Source organism: Natator depressus, chromosome 7, assembly GCF_965152275.1.
Source record: "Natator depressus isolate rNatDep1 chromosome 7, rNatDep2.hap1, whole genome shotgun sequence".
NCBI classification, from domain to species: Eukaryota; Metazoa; Chordata; order Testudines; family Cheloniidae; genus Natator; species Natator depressus.
In genome coordinates, this window is record NC_134240.1 from 56,243,128 (window position 1) to 56,261,173 (window position 18,046).

Sequence of the window (18,046 nt, forward strand, 5' to 3'; positions counted from 1 at the left end):
CCTCCTGCTCTACATCCCCAGCCTAATTTAACCAAGGGTTTTGCTTGAGTCATTTCACCTTCCCTCCTGACTATCTCCCTCACAACTAAAAACTCCTTTAAGCCGACCCACTAGAGGGCAGTGACACTGTCTTGGCTTTCAAGCGCTTCCCTGAAGTGGTTCTTAGAAGACCTGTTGGAGCAGGCTTCCGAGACAGGTCTGACTATTCCTTCACGCCTGAGGTGCTAGAGGGCAAGTCCTGGCTCAGACAGCGGCCAGAGCCAGATGAGCTAAGAAAGTGCTGCTGCTTCTGAGGAAGATGAATTATCTCCACCAATGAGAAAACAGAGCTAAGTTAAATTAGGCGTTCAGGAGAGGAAAAGATGACATTGGCATTGAGGTGCCCAGGGTGGGGCTGTGGGTGGCTGCCCTGCCTCTGAGGCACATGGTAGAGGAACTGCAAGCACTGATCATGATTATTTAAGCACCAGTGACATGCCTGGCCTGGTGTACGATGAACATAAAGACTGTCCCTACCCCTCAAAGAGGTCACAGTCCAAAAGATACAGGAAGTAGCTAGTGCATGTTCAGTATGTAGGTTGTGAGAGCACCCAACAGGAGATGGTCCACAGCTAGAGTCACCTCCACCTACCGCTGTCTCCCATAGGGCACAGAAATACATTGGTTTGGAGAGAATGAGTCAGTATGCTCCCCGACAGGCCAGCCAGCAGCCATCCTGCTTAGATAAATGCAACAGGGAATGCACTAGTCTGCAAGTTACAAAAAAGAAAAAAAAAAAAACCACAACCAGAAATGTGAACTAGAGCTAGACCCGAACCAAACCCAGCTCTCCCAATCTATGGGGGAAGTTTGGATCCAGATCTGCATCCGTAGCTTGCAGCACCTCTAAATACAACAGCTGCTAGATAGTGAGGCTCAAATTTTCAAAACTGGACATGGATACTGGATGCCTTGATTTCTGAGATACCGGGGCCCTGGTTTTCAGCTAGCACCGAGCCCTCACCGCTCCAGCCAAGGCAACAGAAGGTGCAGTGCATGGCAGGTCCAAAAATCAGGCCCAAGGTGTCTCTGCTTAAGTCAATGGTCACCTCAGGAGGAGACTCAATCCCACTTGTATTTAACAGGCAGTGGGCACAATCCTGCTCTCACTGAAGTCAATGGGAGTTTAGCCACAGAGCTTAGTGGGGCCAGGATCTGTAAGTTGTGCCCGTTATTTTCCCCCATAAGTGACCACATCTCCTCAGCGGAACAGAAATGGCCCTTGCAGCCACATTACCAAGTGCATTCCTGTATTACTGACTCATCTGATAAATGTCTAACTCCATATTCCCCACTCTACCACCTCCTGCCATAAATACTGGTGTGCAGATTGAAACACGCTTTAAGGCTCCTCCAAGCTCTACAAGAATCCTCCTAAAACAGCCACAATTTGTGCCCAGCTGTGGCAGTAGCAAACTGCAGGACACCCCTCCACCGTATTCCTAGCCAGACCATGTCCCACCCTCCCAGAGCAGCTGCCTTCCAGTGCCCTCCTGATCTTTGCTTATCTCCCACCCAATCTTCTCACTTTTCAGTTCAAAAACAGCTGCATCCCTGCATCTTCCAACACCAACACAAGGCCTCTCTTCTTTATTGGTCAACCTGTGCCAAGGATTCTGGGTCACATCTTGGAACTGAAGGTACCAGGCTGCAAAATGTTTCTCCTCCGCACTTTTCAATTTTTCTGTAAGAAATGACAATGCTTGACTCATTTCTACTTCATGCTCCTCTTCCTGCAGCTCCCAGTTTTCTCCATAGGCACTCATGAAAGCACATCTGCTAGAAGCAGCTCCTGACTGGGCCTGTATTTCACATCTAGTGGGTACTTTTGCAATATCATGATAATTTTCTGAAGTCCAGACCATGTTACGCACAGCGGTTTCTATAATATGGCTTCCAATGCTTGGCGGCCTGTTTCCAGCTTGACCCATTCATGTCTATAAACAGCTTCATGAAACTGCACAAACACATATTCTTCCTCTTCTTCCATCTCAGCATGTTTCTGTGGTATTTGGAAGAATGTGGCCCAGGGCGACTAACGTTCAACAGGACAGTCTCCAACCCATGTGAACTTACCAGTCTGCACCAGCACCAGTTTGGTTACTGCTATACAGACATCATGAAAGGGAATTCAAATACACGAATGTTTTCCTGATATTATCATGTAACATAATAAACATAACTGTATAGCAGTTCTACCTGAAAGAACCCGACTCAGCCAACTGGTATATCCTACGTGAATGGACCTGTCATGTTCTTGGCACACTCAGTGGGTGTGTACTAATTAGCATGTTCTGTAGGCATGTTCTCCTTAACTGTACTTTGCAAGGGGTATCTGGAGGTACATGGCACATTCATCAGCCACAGACCTACCTGGCATGTTCAAGCAACACAGCAACTAATAGAAAGGTTTCAGTTTATAAATCCAAGTAGGGTTTTGCTAATAAGAATTTCACCTTTCCTTTCCCACATTGGTGCCCTGCTTGGAAATAAAGAAATTCCTCTCCACCCCCCAGCACCATTTAGTACATAAGAACAGCCACACTGGATCAGACCTGTCATAAATATAAAGGGAAGGGTAAACCCCTTTAAAATCCCTCCTGGCCAGAGGAAATCTCCTCTCACCTGTAAAGGGTTAAGAAGCTAAAGGTAACCTCACTGGCACCTGACCAAAATGACCAATGAGGAGACAAGATACTTTCAAAAGCTGGGAGGAGGGAGAGAAACAAAGGGTCTGTCTATATTCTGTCTTTGCTGGGGATAGATCAGGAATGGAGTCTTAGAACTTTTAGTAAGTAATCTAGCTAGGTACGTGTTAGATTATGATTTCTTTAAATGGCTGAGAAAAGAATTGTGCTGAATAGAATAACTATTTCTGTCTGTGTATCTTTTTTGTAACTTAAGGTTTTGCCTAGAGGGGTTCTCTATGTTTTGAATCCAATTACCCTGTAAGGTATCTACCATCCTGATTTTACAGGGGGGATTTCTTATTTCTAATTATTTCTATTTTTATTAAAAGTCTTCTTGTAAGAAAACTGAATGCTTTTTCATTGTTCTCAGATCCAAGGGTTTGGGTCTGTAGTCACCTAGGCAAATTGGTGAGGCTTTTTACCAAACCTTGTCCAGAAAGTGGGGTGCAAGGTTTTGGGAAGTATTTTGGGGGGAGAGACGTGTCCAAACAGCTCTTCCCCAGTAACCAGTATTTGTTTGGTGGTGGTAGCGGCCAATCCAAGGACAAAGGGTGGAATATTTTGTACCTTGGGGAAGTTTTGACCTAAGCTGGTAAAGATAAGCTTAGGAGGTTTTTCATGCAGGTCCCCACATCTGTACCCTAGAGTTCAGAGTGGGGGAGGAACCTTGACAAGACCAAATGTCCATCTAGCCCAGTATCCTGTCTTCCAACAGTGGCCAATGCCAAGTGCCCCAGAGGGAATGAACAGAACAGGTAATCATCGAGTGATCCACCCCCTGTCGCTCATTCCCAGCTTCTGGCAAAAGTAAGCATAAGAGTACAAGTGAGAGGTTTTTATTATGACTATTACTGCTGATATTTAACATTACTGCTGGTGTTACACAGCCACCAAGAGGTCCCGGTTGCGATCAGGGCCCCATTGTACTGGGCACTCTACAAAGACAATAGGGTACATCCACACTTCAAGCTGGAGGTGTAAATTTCACCTCGAGGAGACTTACCTGTGTCAGCTCTGATCAAACTAGTGTGCTAAAAATAGCATAGCGGTGGCATTGTGAGTGGCGGGTGGGACTGGCCACCCTGAGGACGTGCCTACCATCTCAGATGGGTATATACACGGGGCAGCTAGCCCCTCGTGCTACCATGGCTGCACTCTAATTTTAGCCCACTAACTCAGAGTCAACACGGGCACGTCTCCTTAAGCTGGAGCTACCCATCCAGCTCAAAGGGAGACATACCCATGCAGGCAACTTGCTGTCCAAATGGACAAGACAGGCAAAGTGTGGGTGGCAAAGAGCATTATTATCCCCATTTTAAGGATTGTGGGGAACTGAGGCACACAGAGAATAAGTGGCATTTCCAGACGCTAACAAGAAGTCTGTGACAAAGCCAGGAATTGATCTACTTTCATTATCAACATGAAACAGAGAATAAATGGATCACAGATTTAAAGTATTATAGAACAATGTCAATTAGACCTAACAAACAGTTACAATCGAAATAACACAACCACGACTGATTCATTGGCACAAACTCATTCAGCTGATGGAAAACCTAGAGCTCTAAAATACATTTATATTTCACAAGTCCAAGTAATAGAAAAAGGCTGCCCAGTTTGCCTAAACAGACCTCAATTTTTTCCATCTTTTCATGTACGTTTTGAAAATGTATCTCAGGGTGAATCAATTTAAATTGGGATTTAAATTACCAACTGATTTAAATCAGCAATGATCACCAACTTTACCATTTGTACTTAAGATATTTTCTAAAGAAAGGTGCATTCTCATTGGTCGATAGAATCATTAATATGTTGATTTACAACTAAATAGATCCTTTACCCTAGATTTGGTACATCTTTTTACAACCTAGGAAGGTACACTATAACTATATACATGTATTTAAGCAATTATATAGCTTAATATTTTCAGATTCTTATTAATTGTATGTTTTAATATGTTAGAAAATGGTGAATGATATATTGCTCATTTACTAGATAGTTAACTTTTTGCTCAAGATTTGCATCCAGCAGCATTAGGGTGGTAAATGGCATTTAATTAAACACACAATATATCATATAACATTTATTTTGATTAAACAAAACAAGCCCTTAATACAGTACATGACCTATTTTGCCATATTTATAAAGCTTGACCCCCAATAGCTAGATATTTTCCCCCTGATTACTAACACAAATCATGCCAAACCAGCTTCATTTCCTTCTTTGACAAGGTAACTGGTTTGCTGCATAGGGGGAATGTGGTGGACATATTATATCTGGACTTTAGCAAGGCTCTTGACTCAGTCCCACATGACATTCTGATAAGTAAGCTGGAGAAATGTGGGGTCAGCAGAACTACGATTAAGTGGACACATAATTGGTAAAACAACCACAAACAAAAAGTAACTATTAATGGAATGATGTCAGATTGGAAGGCGACCTGGGATTCTACAGGGATCTATGTTCTGGGTCTGGAGTTGTTTGACCTAGATGTAAGTATAGAGCATACTGATCAAGTTTGAAGATGACACAAAGCTAGACAGGAGCTGCCAACACTTTGGAGGATAGACCTAAGATTCAGAGGGATCTTGATAAATTGGAGAACTGGGCTATAAACAGCAAAATGAAATTCAAGAAAACAAATGTAAGGTGCTACACTTAGGGAAGAAAAGCCAAATGCACAAACACAGAATGGGAGAAAACTGGCTTGTCAGCAGCACGGCTGAGAAAGATCTAGGAGTCATGGTGGACCAGAACCTCAACAAAAGGAGTACTTGTGGCACCTTAGAGACTAACCAGTTTATTTGAGCATGAGCTTTCGTGAGCTACAGCTCACTTCATCGGATGCATAGCATATCGTGGAAACTGCAGAAGACATTATATACACACAGAGACCATGAAACAAAACTTCCTCCCACCCCACTGTCCTGCTGGTAACAGCTTATCTAAAGTGATCATCAAGGAGGGCCATTTCCAGCACAAATCCAGGTTTTCTCACCCTTCCCCCCCACTCCCCACAGACACACATACAAACTCACTCTCCTGCTGGTAATAGCCCATCCCTCTTTGAAACCTCTCTTTATAATGCGCATGATAATCAATAATCATTTGCAAATTGGATACTATTAATTTGGGCTTGAATAGAGACTGGGAGTGGCTAAGTCATTATGCAAGGTAGCCTACAAACCCCCCCCCCCAAGACGTTCTGGTTAAACTTGGATTATTGCTGTGCACATTGTAAGATGAGCTATTGCCAGCAGGAGAGTGAGTTTGTGTGTGTGGTTTTTGGAGGGGGGGGTGTGTGTGTGGGGTGGTGGTGGTGGTGAGAAAACCTGGATTAGTGCTGGAAATAACCCACCTTGATTATCATGCGCATTATAAAGAGAGGTTTCAAAGAGGGATGGGCTATTACCAGCAGGAGAGTGAGTTTGTATGTGTGTCTGTGGGGGGTGGGGGGGAAGGGTGAGAAAACCTGGATTTGTGCTGGAAATGGCCCTCCTTGATGATCACTTTAGATAAGCTGTTACCAGCAGGACAGTGGGGTGGGAGGAAGTTTTGTTTCATGGTCTCTGTGTGTATATAATGTCTTCTGCAGTTTCCACGATATGCTATGCATCCGATGAAGTGAGCTGTAGCTCACGAAAGCTCATGCTCAAATAAACTGGTTAGTCTCTAAGGTGCCACAAGTACTCCTTTTCTTTTTTCTTTTTACGAATACAGACTAACACGGCTGTTACTCCAGAACCTCAACATGAGTTAACAATGTGATGCTGTTGCAAAAAAAGCAAATGCAGTTTTGGGTTGCATTAACAGAGGCATAGTATGCAAGTCATGGGAAGTGATAGTACCGCTCTACTCATCACTGGTTAGGCCTCAGCTGGAGTACTGTGTCCAATTTTGGTCACTGCTGTATAGAGAGGATGAAGAGAAACTGAAAAGGATCCAGAGGCAAGTGACAAGGATGATCAAAGGGATGGAGTGCAAGCCATGTGAGCAAAGGCTGAAGGAACTGGGTATGGTTAGTTTGGAAAAGAGGAGATTAAGGTGGGGGGGAATATGATAACGGTCTTCAAATACTTGAAAGGCTACCATAAAAAACATGGAGAAAAATTGTTCTGTCTTGCTACAGAGGGCAGGAGAAAAAGGCAATGGGTTCAAACTGCAGTACACCAGATCAGATTTAGATTAAATCTCAGGAGAAACTTCCTAACTGTAAGAACAGTAGGACAATGGAACAAACTACCTACGGAGGTTGTGGAAGCTCCTTTACTGGAGGCTGTCAAAAGGAGGCTGGGCAGCCATCTGTCTTGGATGGTTCGGATATAACTCCTGCATCTTGGCAGGGGGTTAGACTAGATGACCCTTGTGGTCCCTTCTAACCCTATGGTTCCATGATTCGATGATTCTTTCTTTGTACAGAAAGCAGCCTTTAACTCAAAGTTTATGTTAGAGACTCGTGGATTCAGCATATTTATTTTTTATTTAAACAGTTTAAGTGATTATAAGTGTAGGCCTTAACATAGTTGTATTAAATTCAGATTTCATTTTAAATAAGTTTTTTCTTTTTAAAAATAAACCTAGTATAATTTAAACAAAATATAAAGACCCATTTAAATTTAAAAATGATTTATTTTAAATCATCCCTTTTTATCCATCCTGATGTATCTACTATAGTTTTCTACAGGTACATGGTTAGTGCTTTGAAATAGTTGCTCCTCCAAATATATTAGCCATATATTTCAAGTATGTCAAACCAGAGCTAATATTTACCTTTCAAGATCACTTCTTATTGTAGACCCACCACATCTCACAAACAAGTAAATCTTGATTTGGGCCCCAATTCTGCAAGCAGATGTGTGCTTCACTTTAAGCACATGGAGTAGTTCCATTGCCTCCCCAGAAACCACGTGCTCAATGTTGAAAACGTGCATGTTTGCCCAATTCTGCCATCTGCTTCTTTCTCTTCTCGCTTCCTATCGTTCTCCCTCTCAATCATTTCTTCTTCAGGTCTCTTATTCTTCCTCCTTCAGCCTTCATTCATACACCCTAGCAAAACGTTAACTGTATTGTTGGCCTACATCCCAGTAAGGTAGTGGTCTCATTTTTTAACGTTTGGGGCTAAAAAATGACAAGCACTTTGAACTTTCAAAGTTTCTCTCCACATTGTTACTTATGCATATACCCAGTGAACTCTTTGTATGCACTTTGGGTAAACTTTACAGATGGGGCAATGATCGCATTGCAATCACAAGCACTGAGCTTAACCAAGGAACCTTTTAAAAATCTGACTTGCCCAGCTAGATGGCAATACGCTAGTTGCACAAAACTGTGATGTGAAAGCTAACAATATTTTTAGGTGAACCTGGCACGTTAACTGCACATCTGGACATTGTCTGCAAGACTTTAGAATTGTTTTGCAGCCTTACCTGCTGTACTCTTTGAAAATTACCCTCCTTTGTGTCTCATAATTGGGTGTTAGGAGGTGGCAGAGATGGCCAGAAATGTGATATGGCAATTACTCCTCTTGTGCAGGCTGGGGCTGTCATTCTCAGCCAGTTTGTATTGGTGACAGTGTTGTGAGCCAGGGAACTGGAAGCCTTTATACAGAAAAACTCAGAATGAAAGTACAGAACTAACATTTTATTGGATCTATCAGACATGGCTGAAAATAAACTTGAAACTAAGCCCCCAAAGTAGCCTGTCCAAGCAACTAGTTCTCCCGCAAAACCTGGAATGAGTTGCTGAGGTGCAGTCTGTAGTCGGCTGTTCTAATTCTCTGCTCTGGATTAAGGAGGGGATCTTTCCAGGGCATTAAGAAGGACACAGATAAATCCGCCCCAATACAAATTTGAGATTGAAAAGATGGGTTTCTTCTCTGGAAGTACTTGCAAGATGGGTTTCTTTTAACGACAGCAAACAGACAGACAGGGCTTAAATGGGAAATCAGAAGAAAATGGGGAACTGCGAAGTGCTATGCAACACTCACTATGACACCAACAGGAACTTACTCAAAAATAACTTGATAAAAAACCAGCTTCTAAATAGTTTGTATCCAATACTCAGAGTAAGTCCCAGGAATAACAGAATCAGGGCTTTCATTGTACAAGTCTCTTTGCGCTTTCCATATCTCCTCCCTCTTGGAACATTTGATATGCAAATCTCTTACACAGAATTTGTCCAAGACTTCGTTTATTATACCCAACAATAACCATGATTTGAATGAATTCAGAGGAAGCAAGTGTCAGGATAATGCAAACAATCGACCTGGCCTACCTATGGAAAAGGGACTGTAAAAGTAGGTGAGGCCTTCTGCATTAACAAACTATACTCTGGAAGTTTTGTTCTGAGAACTGAATGGGTTGTCTTTTGCAGCCTGGGTTCAAGACTGCATTGTTTTGGGGGTGAAAATTACTTTGGGGAGTCCAATGAGGAAAAAAACAACACTGGGACAGGATTGGTGTCACCAGTTGCACTGAAAAGCATAACATACAGAGAGACTTTGTGTCAGTTCAGTTTTGTTTATTTTTGTTCTGTGTGTCTTTTTAAATTTTCCACTACTGTACAAGTAACAGGTCTAATAAGTGTTGCTGCCTTTGTGACAGTGCTTCTCATGCCTAACAGCACGTGCCTAGACAGATATAAAGTATTCTACATTATAATGTTGACTTTAACCACAAAACCTTAGCACATCGTATTCAAAGATCTGACAATATAGTTGCCTATAGGAACATAGGTTTATATTTACTCTAATATAGCACATAGTGAATGCATGCTGTAAAAATGGCAGCAAACAGGTAGTGTTAAATGAACCATTTAAAACGGTTTGAGATAGTAAATACGTATGGAAAGTAAGTTATTTCAGTAGTAACCAGAAGCGTACAACAGGGAGCCACTCTGCTGGGTGCTAGACAGACATGTGGTAAAGAGGCAGCCTCTGCCCAGGAAATTTACGACCTACCGAAATGAGTATGTGATATAAAATATAGGACAAAAGGTACAATTTTCTAAAGTGCCTAAGTCTCATTTTAAAAAGGGGCCCAGGCATTTAGGAGCCTAGTCTCATTGAAAGTCAATGTGACTGCAGCTACTAAAGGTAACATTTTCAAAAACACCTAAGTTCCATTGACTTTCTATGAGACCTGAGCTGTTATGTGCCCATGTCACTCCTGAAAATGTGACTTAAGCTCCTAAATCACATGGGGTACAATTTTCAAAAGTGCCTTGCCTAACACCAGGTCTACACTAAAAAGTTTGGTCAACCTCACTGAGCGACACAGTTAAGCCAACCTAATCACCGGTTTAGACAGTGGTAGGTTGATGGAAGAATTCCTCCCTCATTTTCAGGGAGGTGGATTAACTACACCAATGGGAGACTCCCATCGTGTCTACACGGCAGCTGCACCACTGTAGCATTTCAAGTGTACACAGGCCCTAAGTCTAGTATTTCCGCACTACAGGATGCAGAACAGATACTGAAGCCTACTATTATGAAACACAAGAGGGACTTTTAAAATAAATAAATAAGCCAACAGCATGGATGCTGAGGTGTGACCAGCCAGACAAGGGTAAGGACAGAATAGGACTCTCACAGAATTGTAGAAATTAGGGTACAAAGTATATTAGTCAGTTCTTCAGGCCCTCATTTTCCTAGCACCTAGTGTGTGTGATATCCCTGTACTGTTCTCCTAGTTCCATTTATGGCATCTCAAACATCTCCCTTGTCTTGGTCTAGAGCAGCTGTTCTCAAACTGTGAATGGGGTCGCCAGGGCTGGCTTAGACTTGCTGGGGCCCGGGGCTGAAGCCCAAGCCCCACTGCCCAGGGCCGAAGCCAAAGCCTGAGGGCTTCAGCCCTGGACAGCGGGGCTCAGGTTGCAGGCCCCCTGCCTGGTGCTGAAGCCCTTGAGCTTCAGCTTTGGTCCCCATGCCCAGAGCGGTGGGGCTCAGGCTTTGTCCCCCCTCACCCTGGGCAGTGGGTTTGGGTGGGCTCAGGTTTCAGTGTCCCCCCCGGGGAGTCGTGAAGTAATTTTTGTTCTCAGAATGGAGTCGTGGTGCAATGAAGTTTGAGAACCTAGAGGCTTGATAGTTATCTAATTTCATATTTACATGGGCCAAATATGAAATTAGACAGTTTGTGTATTGTTCAGCCAATTAAATAGTCCGTTGGAATTATGCTGGCTGTTCAAGACATAGCTCTGGTACCTCTTGAGTAAATAATACGCATCCAGAAAACATTTTATTTTTTTCTGGAGAGCCACTTAAAATATGTTCAATTAATGCTAAAGTCATAGCACAAAACTTACCAATGCATGAAAGATCGTGCATTATCTTTGTGCTTTTCTTGTATTCCAAATGGCAAGGTAATATTTTAACTTTCCATGGAGGCTCTCAAATCACTTTGCAAATCTTAACAAATCAATCACCACAACACTCCAGTGAGGCATGATGACACCTTTTACAGACTGGGGAAACTGAGGCAGAGTGACTCACTTATCATCATGTCTAGCACCAATGGCAGAAGAGGGAACAGGATCATAGAATCATAGAATATTAGGGATGGAAGGGACCTCAGGAGGTCATCTAGTCCAACCCCCTGCTCAAAGCAGGACCAATCTCCCATTTTTGTCCCACATCCCTAAATGGCCCCCTCAAGGATTGAACTCACAACCCTGGGTTTAGCAGGCCAATGCTCAAACCACTAAGCTATCCCTCCCCCAGAGTGCAGGAGTCCTGACTCTCAATCCTCTCTGCTAAGCCCTGGCACAGGCAAAGGGGACCACGTTAGATTCTTGGGTTTGCTGGTTCAGGAGACATTATTAGAAGCAGTTCCCATGGGGCAATAAACCATGTCCATTATTCAACTTGAGAATCTTATCCAGAAGGTCAAGGAAACATCATCATGCCCCTTCATCTGCTTTAGTGACCTAGGAGCAGGTCTTCCCCTGCATTGCAGCACCAGGTACGCCAAGAACTAGCCCGTGTCACCCTTCACTCCAAATCCCATCCCAGAGACCTCCTGACTCAGTCAGATCCCAGCCCTGCTGGTGTGGGCAGTAGGTAGGATGCCAGTGCCTTCTCTGCTCTAGATCATAGGGGTGGGAAGGGTGAACGGGTTTAGGGAGGGATGGAGTGTCAGGGTAGGGGCATAGCACCCCCCGCCCCCGTGTCCCAGTCCCCTTCCTGCCGACAGCACCAAGACAAAGGTAGATGCAGAGGCCCGCCATGGTTCTGACCCTACCAAGGGGGCAGCAATGGGGAAGGATAAAAGAGTGATGGGGTGCAGGTGCCCACATCCCATTCCTGAAGGAAGTAGTGGGACAGAGAGAAGAAGAGGCAGTGGAGGGTTCCTAAGCCCCCTTTACAGCTGCTTCAAGAGATGGGGAAAAGGGAATTAACAGGTAAAATGCCCTCCACTGTCCTGAGAGCTGGAGCACCCACAGGACGCTATCCCATGGGCAGGAGGCAGAGCTGGGGACACAGTCCTAAGAGGTGGGCGTCTCAGAGCCGGGGAGGCCGCAGTCCCAGGGCAGGGGGCACAGAGCTGGGGCTGGACTGGGAGAAGTGGGTATGGAAAAGGGGGTGCAGGGCTAGGGCTGTGTGCAGGGGGCACAGTCACATGGAGGGGACTGGCCCAAGGGACAGGGGGCTGTGCGCAGGTGCAGGGGGGAAAGGAAGGGGGCGCGGCGCGGGAACTGGAGAGGAGAGCGGGGCGGGCAGGGGGGCGCAGCGCTGGACTGGCCGGAGGCGGGGGGCACCGGCCTGGCCGGGCAAAGGGGTGTGGCGCGGGGCCGGCCGGCTGCGCACTCACCGCGCCCCGCTCGAAGTCGTTGTAGAAGGGCTTGTCCAGCAGGTGCCTCTCGCTGCAGCCCGCGGTGCCCTCCAGGCTCACGTAGATGTAGTCGTCGGTGCCCGCGAACCACTGGGTGCCGGTGGCCACGGTGACGGTGTAGGACGGCATGGCCCGGCCGGAGCGCGCAGCCACGAAGAGCCGAGCTGCCAGCCTGCGCCGGCGGGGGAAATGAGCTCCGGGCCCCGCTGCTGCAGCAGCAGCACCGCCCCCTCGACCAAAGCCCCTCCCTGCCCCCGGCTACACCCCTCCAGGTACACGGCCCCTAGTTACCCCTCCCTGCCCCCGGCTACCCCCCACCCGTGCACGGCCCCCGGCTACCCCCCTCCCGTGCACGGCCCCCGGCTACCCCTCCCTGCCCCCGGCTACACCCCTCCCGTGCACGGCCCCCGGCTACCGCTCCCTGCCCCCGGCTACACCCCTCCCGTGCACGGCCCCCGGCTACACCCCTCCAGGTACACGGCCCCTAGTTACCCCTCCCTGTACCCCAGCTACATCCCTCCAGTGCACAACCCCCAGGTACCCCTCCCTGCACCCCAGCTACACCCCTCCAGTGCACAGCCCCTCCCTGCCCCTGGCTACACCCCTCCCAGTACGCAGCCCCTAGCTACCCCTCCCTGTACCCTGGCTACACCCCTCCTGGTGCACAGCCTCTAGCTACCTCTCCCCTGCCACAGCCCCTCGCTACACCCCTCCCAGTACGCAGCCCCTAACTAACCCTCCCTGTACCTGCTACACCCCTCTTGGTGCACCGCCCCTAGCTACCCCTCCCTGTACCCCAGCTGCACCCCTCCTGTGCACAGCTGCTAGCTACCCTTTCCCTCACACAGCCCCTCCCTGCACCTGGCTACACCACTCCCAGTCAACAGCCCTTAGCTACCCCTTCCTACACTCCTCCTGGTGCACAGCCCCTAGCTACCCCTCCCTGCACCTGGGCTACACCTCCCATGCACAACCCCTCCCTGCACCCCAGTTACACCCCTCCTCCTGCACCCCAGCTATACCCCTCCTGGTGAACAGTCCCTAGCTACCTGTCCCTTTCCGCAGCCCTTCCCTGTACCCTTAGCTACAAACTCCTCCTGCACACAGCCCCTAGCTACACCGCTGAGCTACACCTCTCCCAGTGCACAGTCCCTAGCTACATCCCTGAGCTACACCCTTCCTGGTGCAGAGCCCTTGCCTGCACCCCGAGTTACACTCCTCCTGCATACAGCCCCTTAATGCACATTCCTACCTTCACCCCACTCCCTTCCCCTCACCTATACCCAAAACCTGCACTCAGCCCTTCCCTGCACACCCACCTGCCTATACCCCAACTACTGCACTCAGTACTGACCAACCGCTATCGATACCTCACACCACTTGTACACAGACCTGCATGCCCCAACCACCACCTGCACGCACAGCTCTGTATACCCCATATATCACTACACACCCTATGACTCCTGTCCTGCTACACCACCCCACATCCCTACATACCAAAATAACCTTCTCCCACATCTATATCTCACATCCCTTCACTCACAGCCCTACACACCGTAACCACCCCAACAGACACACCAGCCAGATACACCCTCCACAGCAATCACCTCTGCCTCTACATACACACCCCAACCACCACCTAGACACATACACCTATACCCCCACTATCTATATCCAGTACCACTATACATCTCTTATGTATAGCCCTACATGCTCTGCACACCCTCTATATATTTCCCAAACAACCCCCACCCTATCCACACAGCCCCCTACACACACCCTATTTATACCCCAGAGCCCTACAATCCCTAACTACAGTCACCTGTACACACCCCAACCACCACCTGCATACATCCTTACATCCCCATATGTACCCCACATTGCACAGCCCAAAACATCTCCACCCCAACACACAGCTCTAGGTACCCCTGACCACCATGTTCACACACAGCCCTAAACACACCTCTGAAAATCAGACCCAAGGTCTCTGAAGTTGGGGACCTAAAACATGGAGGCACTCAAAATTAGTGGCCACTTTTGTTGGCCTAAATTACTTGCCAGTGTCACACAGGACAGCTATGGCAGAGTCAGGAAGAGAACCCATGATAGCTAGTTCTAAATCCTGCATTTTAACCAGGAGACGGTCTTTTCTGCCATATTAAATATGTGATAGCAAAGGTGGGTGAGATAATATCTTTTATTGGACCAGCCTCTTGGTGGATTGGAAGAGACATGCTTTCAAGCTTCATGAAGGTGGGGCAGATTGTGAAGCATAGGGGGTTAACACGTTGCAAGAAACTACTTAAAATGAAGTGATCAATTAACACCCTCTGTAGTCATAGGACAAAGGAGGGTTAGTGAGTTCCAAATTACTGTAATGAGACAAAACCAGTGTCTATGTTTAGACTATGATTTTTAGTGTCTAGCAGAGTTATGAATTTAATTTCCCAAGCTCATCTTTTGAAGGTGTTGTGCAGGTTTCCTTTGAGGACAAGGATTGATAGGTCAGAGCTGGAGTGATCACTTTGTGAAAAGTACTCGCTTAGGGGTGATACGATTAGGGTGTTTTTTTCTTTTATCATTTTTCTGGGTGAGTTCATTCTAGCGCATAGTGATTGTCTGGTTTCACCCACATTGTTATTGTTGGGACGTTTGACAACTTTGCAAATATTAAATCTGTGGTCACTTAGGAAGTTAATGCATTGTCTAGAAGGTATCACAGCCTTTTTTGTTGTTGTATTTTACTCTCATCATAACTAGAATTCAGTTGGCAAGCTGGAAGATAATGATTCATGAATTTTAAGGTCAGAAGGAACCATTGTAACCATCTAGTCTTATATGGAAGATTTGGCCACTGAAAGGCTGCCGCTGTGCCACTCGAGAGCCACACTCGGCTTTGGTAATTATCGAGGGTTGGGGGTGTTTTACTAACCTGTTGCGGACGTGTGTAAGTGTTTGAGACTAAGTAAAGTTTAGCTTTAAGTGAAAACACTATTGTGTTGCCCTGTTTGTGCCAGCCATCTATCGGTTGGACAGCCGTGCCTTCCTTGATTTATTTCCTGACACCACCTCGCACAGAGTAAAAGTTACCAAGAGCTTTGTGTTGAAAGAACCCCAGGTAACAGTCTGACCTCCTGCATAACACTCACAGGCCACAGAACTTCTGTGAATTAATTCCTGCTTCAAGTCCAGTGGCTGTGTCTGAAGTAGAGCTAATCTTCCAGAAAGAACATTGTCAATTCAAATATTTCCAGTGATGGAGAAACCATCTCAGCCTTTGGTAAGTGGTTCCAGTGATTAATAACCCTCACTGATAAATGTTATTTCTAGTCTGAATTATTGCCTAGTTTCAACTTCAACTTTCTGTTCCTCATGCAACTATAAACTGTGATCATATCACCCCTTAACCTTCTCTTTGCTATGCTAAATAGGTGGAGCTCTTTGAGTCTATCACTATCAGGTGCATTTTCTAATCCTTTAGTCATCTCGTGGCTCTCATCTGAACCCTCTCCAATTTATCACCAAGCTTGAATTGTGGGCCCCAGAACTGGACACAGGATTCCAGCAACAGTCGCACCAGTGCCAAATATAGAGTTAAAATAACCTCTCTACTGCTACTCAAGATTCCCCATTTTATGCATCTGAGGATCACATTAGCTGTTTGGTCACAGTGTTGCACGGGTAGCTCAGGTTCAGCTGATTATCCACCAGTACGCCCAAATCTTTTTCAGAGTCACTTGCTGGATGGCCTTGAGCAAATCACTGAACATTTTTGTGCCTCATTTTATCCATCCACACAATAATAACTGTACTTAGCTACCACACAGGAGTGCTGAGTGGTCTAATTAATTAGTGTTTGTAAAGTACATTAGAATTACATTCTTTGTTGATAGATGCATGTATGACCTTACATGTGGCTGTTTTGAAACATATTCTTTGCTTGAGCCCAGTTTACCAAACAATCCAGATTGCTCTGTATCAGTGACTTACTCTCTTCATTATTTACCTCTCCCCCAATCTTTGTGTCTTCTGCAAACTTTACCAGTAATTATTTTATGTTTTCTTCCAGGTCATCCGTAAAAATGTTAAATAGTGTAGGGCCAAAAATCTATCCCTGTGGGACCTGACTAGAAACACACCCACTCAGTGATAATTACCAATTTACTATTACATTTTTAGACCTATCAGGCAGTTTTTAATCCATTTAATGTGTCATGTTAACTTTGTATCATTGTAGTTTGTTAGTCAAAATGCCATGCGGTACTAAGTCTGACCCCTGCCCTGCACCCCATGATATTAGCATATCTCACTGATAGGCCGTCTGTTATCAGCCATCCCTTGTGCCAGCTACAAAATTCAAATTGGGCTCCCACAGTCCACCTGCTTGACAGGCCCTTCCTACATGGACAAGGCAGGGAGAGCCAAATTTGAATGTGTCTAGCTGACACACACAAGGGAGCTAAGATACTAATGCAGTAGGTATGATAAGGGAGAAGACATGTAAATGGGGATCTGCCTACCTCAGCTTCCAGCATATAGGGAATGCGTGAGAAATGGAAGAGGCAGGTTCAGGCATGAGGTGGACCGGGAATAACATGCTTTGGTTTCTTCTTCCACGTCACTGTTGATTTATCTTCTAACCTAACATCAAATACATCAAAGGAACTCTCCCTAAATCAACAGCCTAGTACAGCAACACTACATAATGGTTAGGAAGGAAGCAAAGAAGAATGCTGTGTACAATTGCAAATACAGGGGAAATTTAAGATAAGCAGAGCATCATTTGCCAATGAGAAGTGGGCCAGAATGCTGTGTTTAAAACCCCTTTATAAAACCATGCAGTGGGATCTTTAATGACTGCAAGACATCAGCATCTCTTATTATTGCTTGTCCAAAAGTTGGCCTCCTCCAGCAGAACAGTGCCCTTAACCACCATCCTGGGGCACTTGTTTCTGGCTCAGAGGAAAAAGTGCTGCATACTGAATCACCTCCGAACACTTCTACGAGCTAATCATTGTTCTGTGTAGGTTTCCCAGCGGAATACTGGCCCGGCCTGAGTTGGCTTAATTTGTGAAATCTTTGGAATCTTGTTATACCAAGAAAATAAAAACCAGCAGGATCTTATTAAAGGGGATAAGGCAATACGCCGTTTTTATTGTAAAAAGAAAAAAGAAAAGGAGTACTTGTGGCACCTTAGAGACTAACCAGTTTATTTGAGCATGAGCTTTCGTGAGCTACAGCTCACTTCATCGGATGCATAGCATATCGTGGAAACGGCAGAAGACATTATATACACACAGAGACCATGAAGCAAAACTTCCTCCCACCCCACTGTCCTGCTGGTAACAGCTTATCTAAAGTGATCATCAGGGAGGGCCATTTCCAGCACAAATCCAGGTTTTCTCACCCTTCTCCCCCCCCCCCACAGACACACATACAAACTCACTCTCCTGCTGGTAATAGCCCATCCCTCTTTGAAACCTCTCTTTA

At 45.8% G+C, this 18,046-nt stretch overlaps 1 protein-coding gene across 1 annotated transcript in view; it reads right to left on the reverse strand.

The window, feature by feature from the left end:
• The window catches only part of ALOX5 (arachidonate 5-lipoxygenase), a 56,823-nt gene extending 44,060 nt beyond the window's left edge, over positions 1 to 12,763 (reverse strand). The window contains exon 1 of the mRNA XM_074958543.1: positions 12,536 to 12,763. Coding sequence (XP_074814644.1) covers positions 12,536 to 12,685 — 150 coding nt within the window. The 5' untranslated portion in view covers positions 12,686 to 12,763. The remainder of the gene's footprint in view (positions 1 to 12,535) is intronic.
• Positions 12,764 to 18,046: the final 5,283 nt, after the last annotated feature.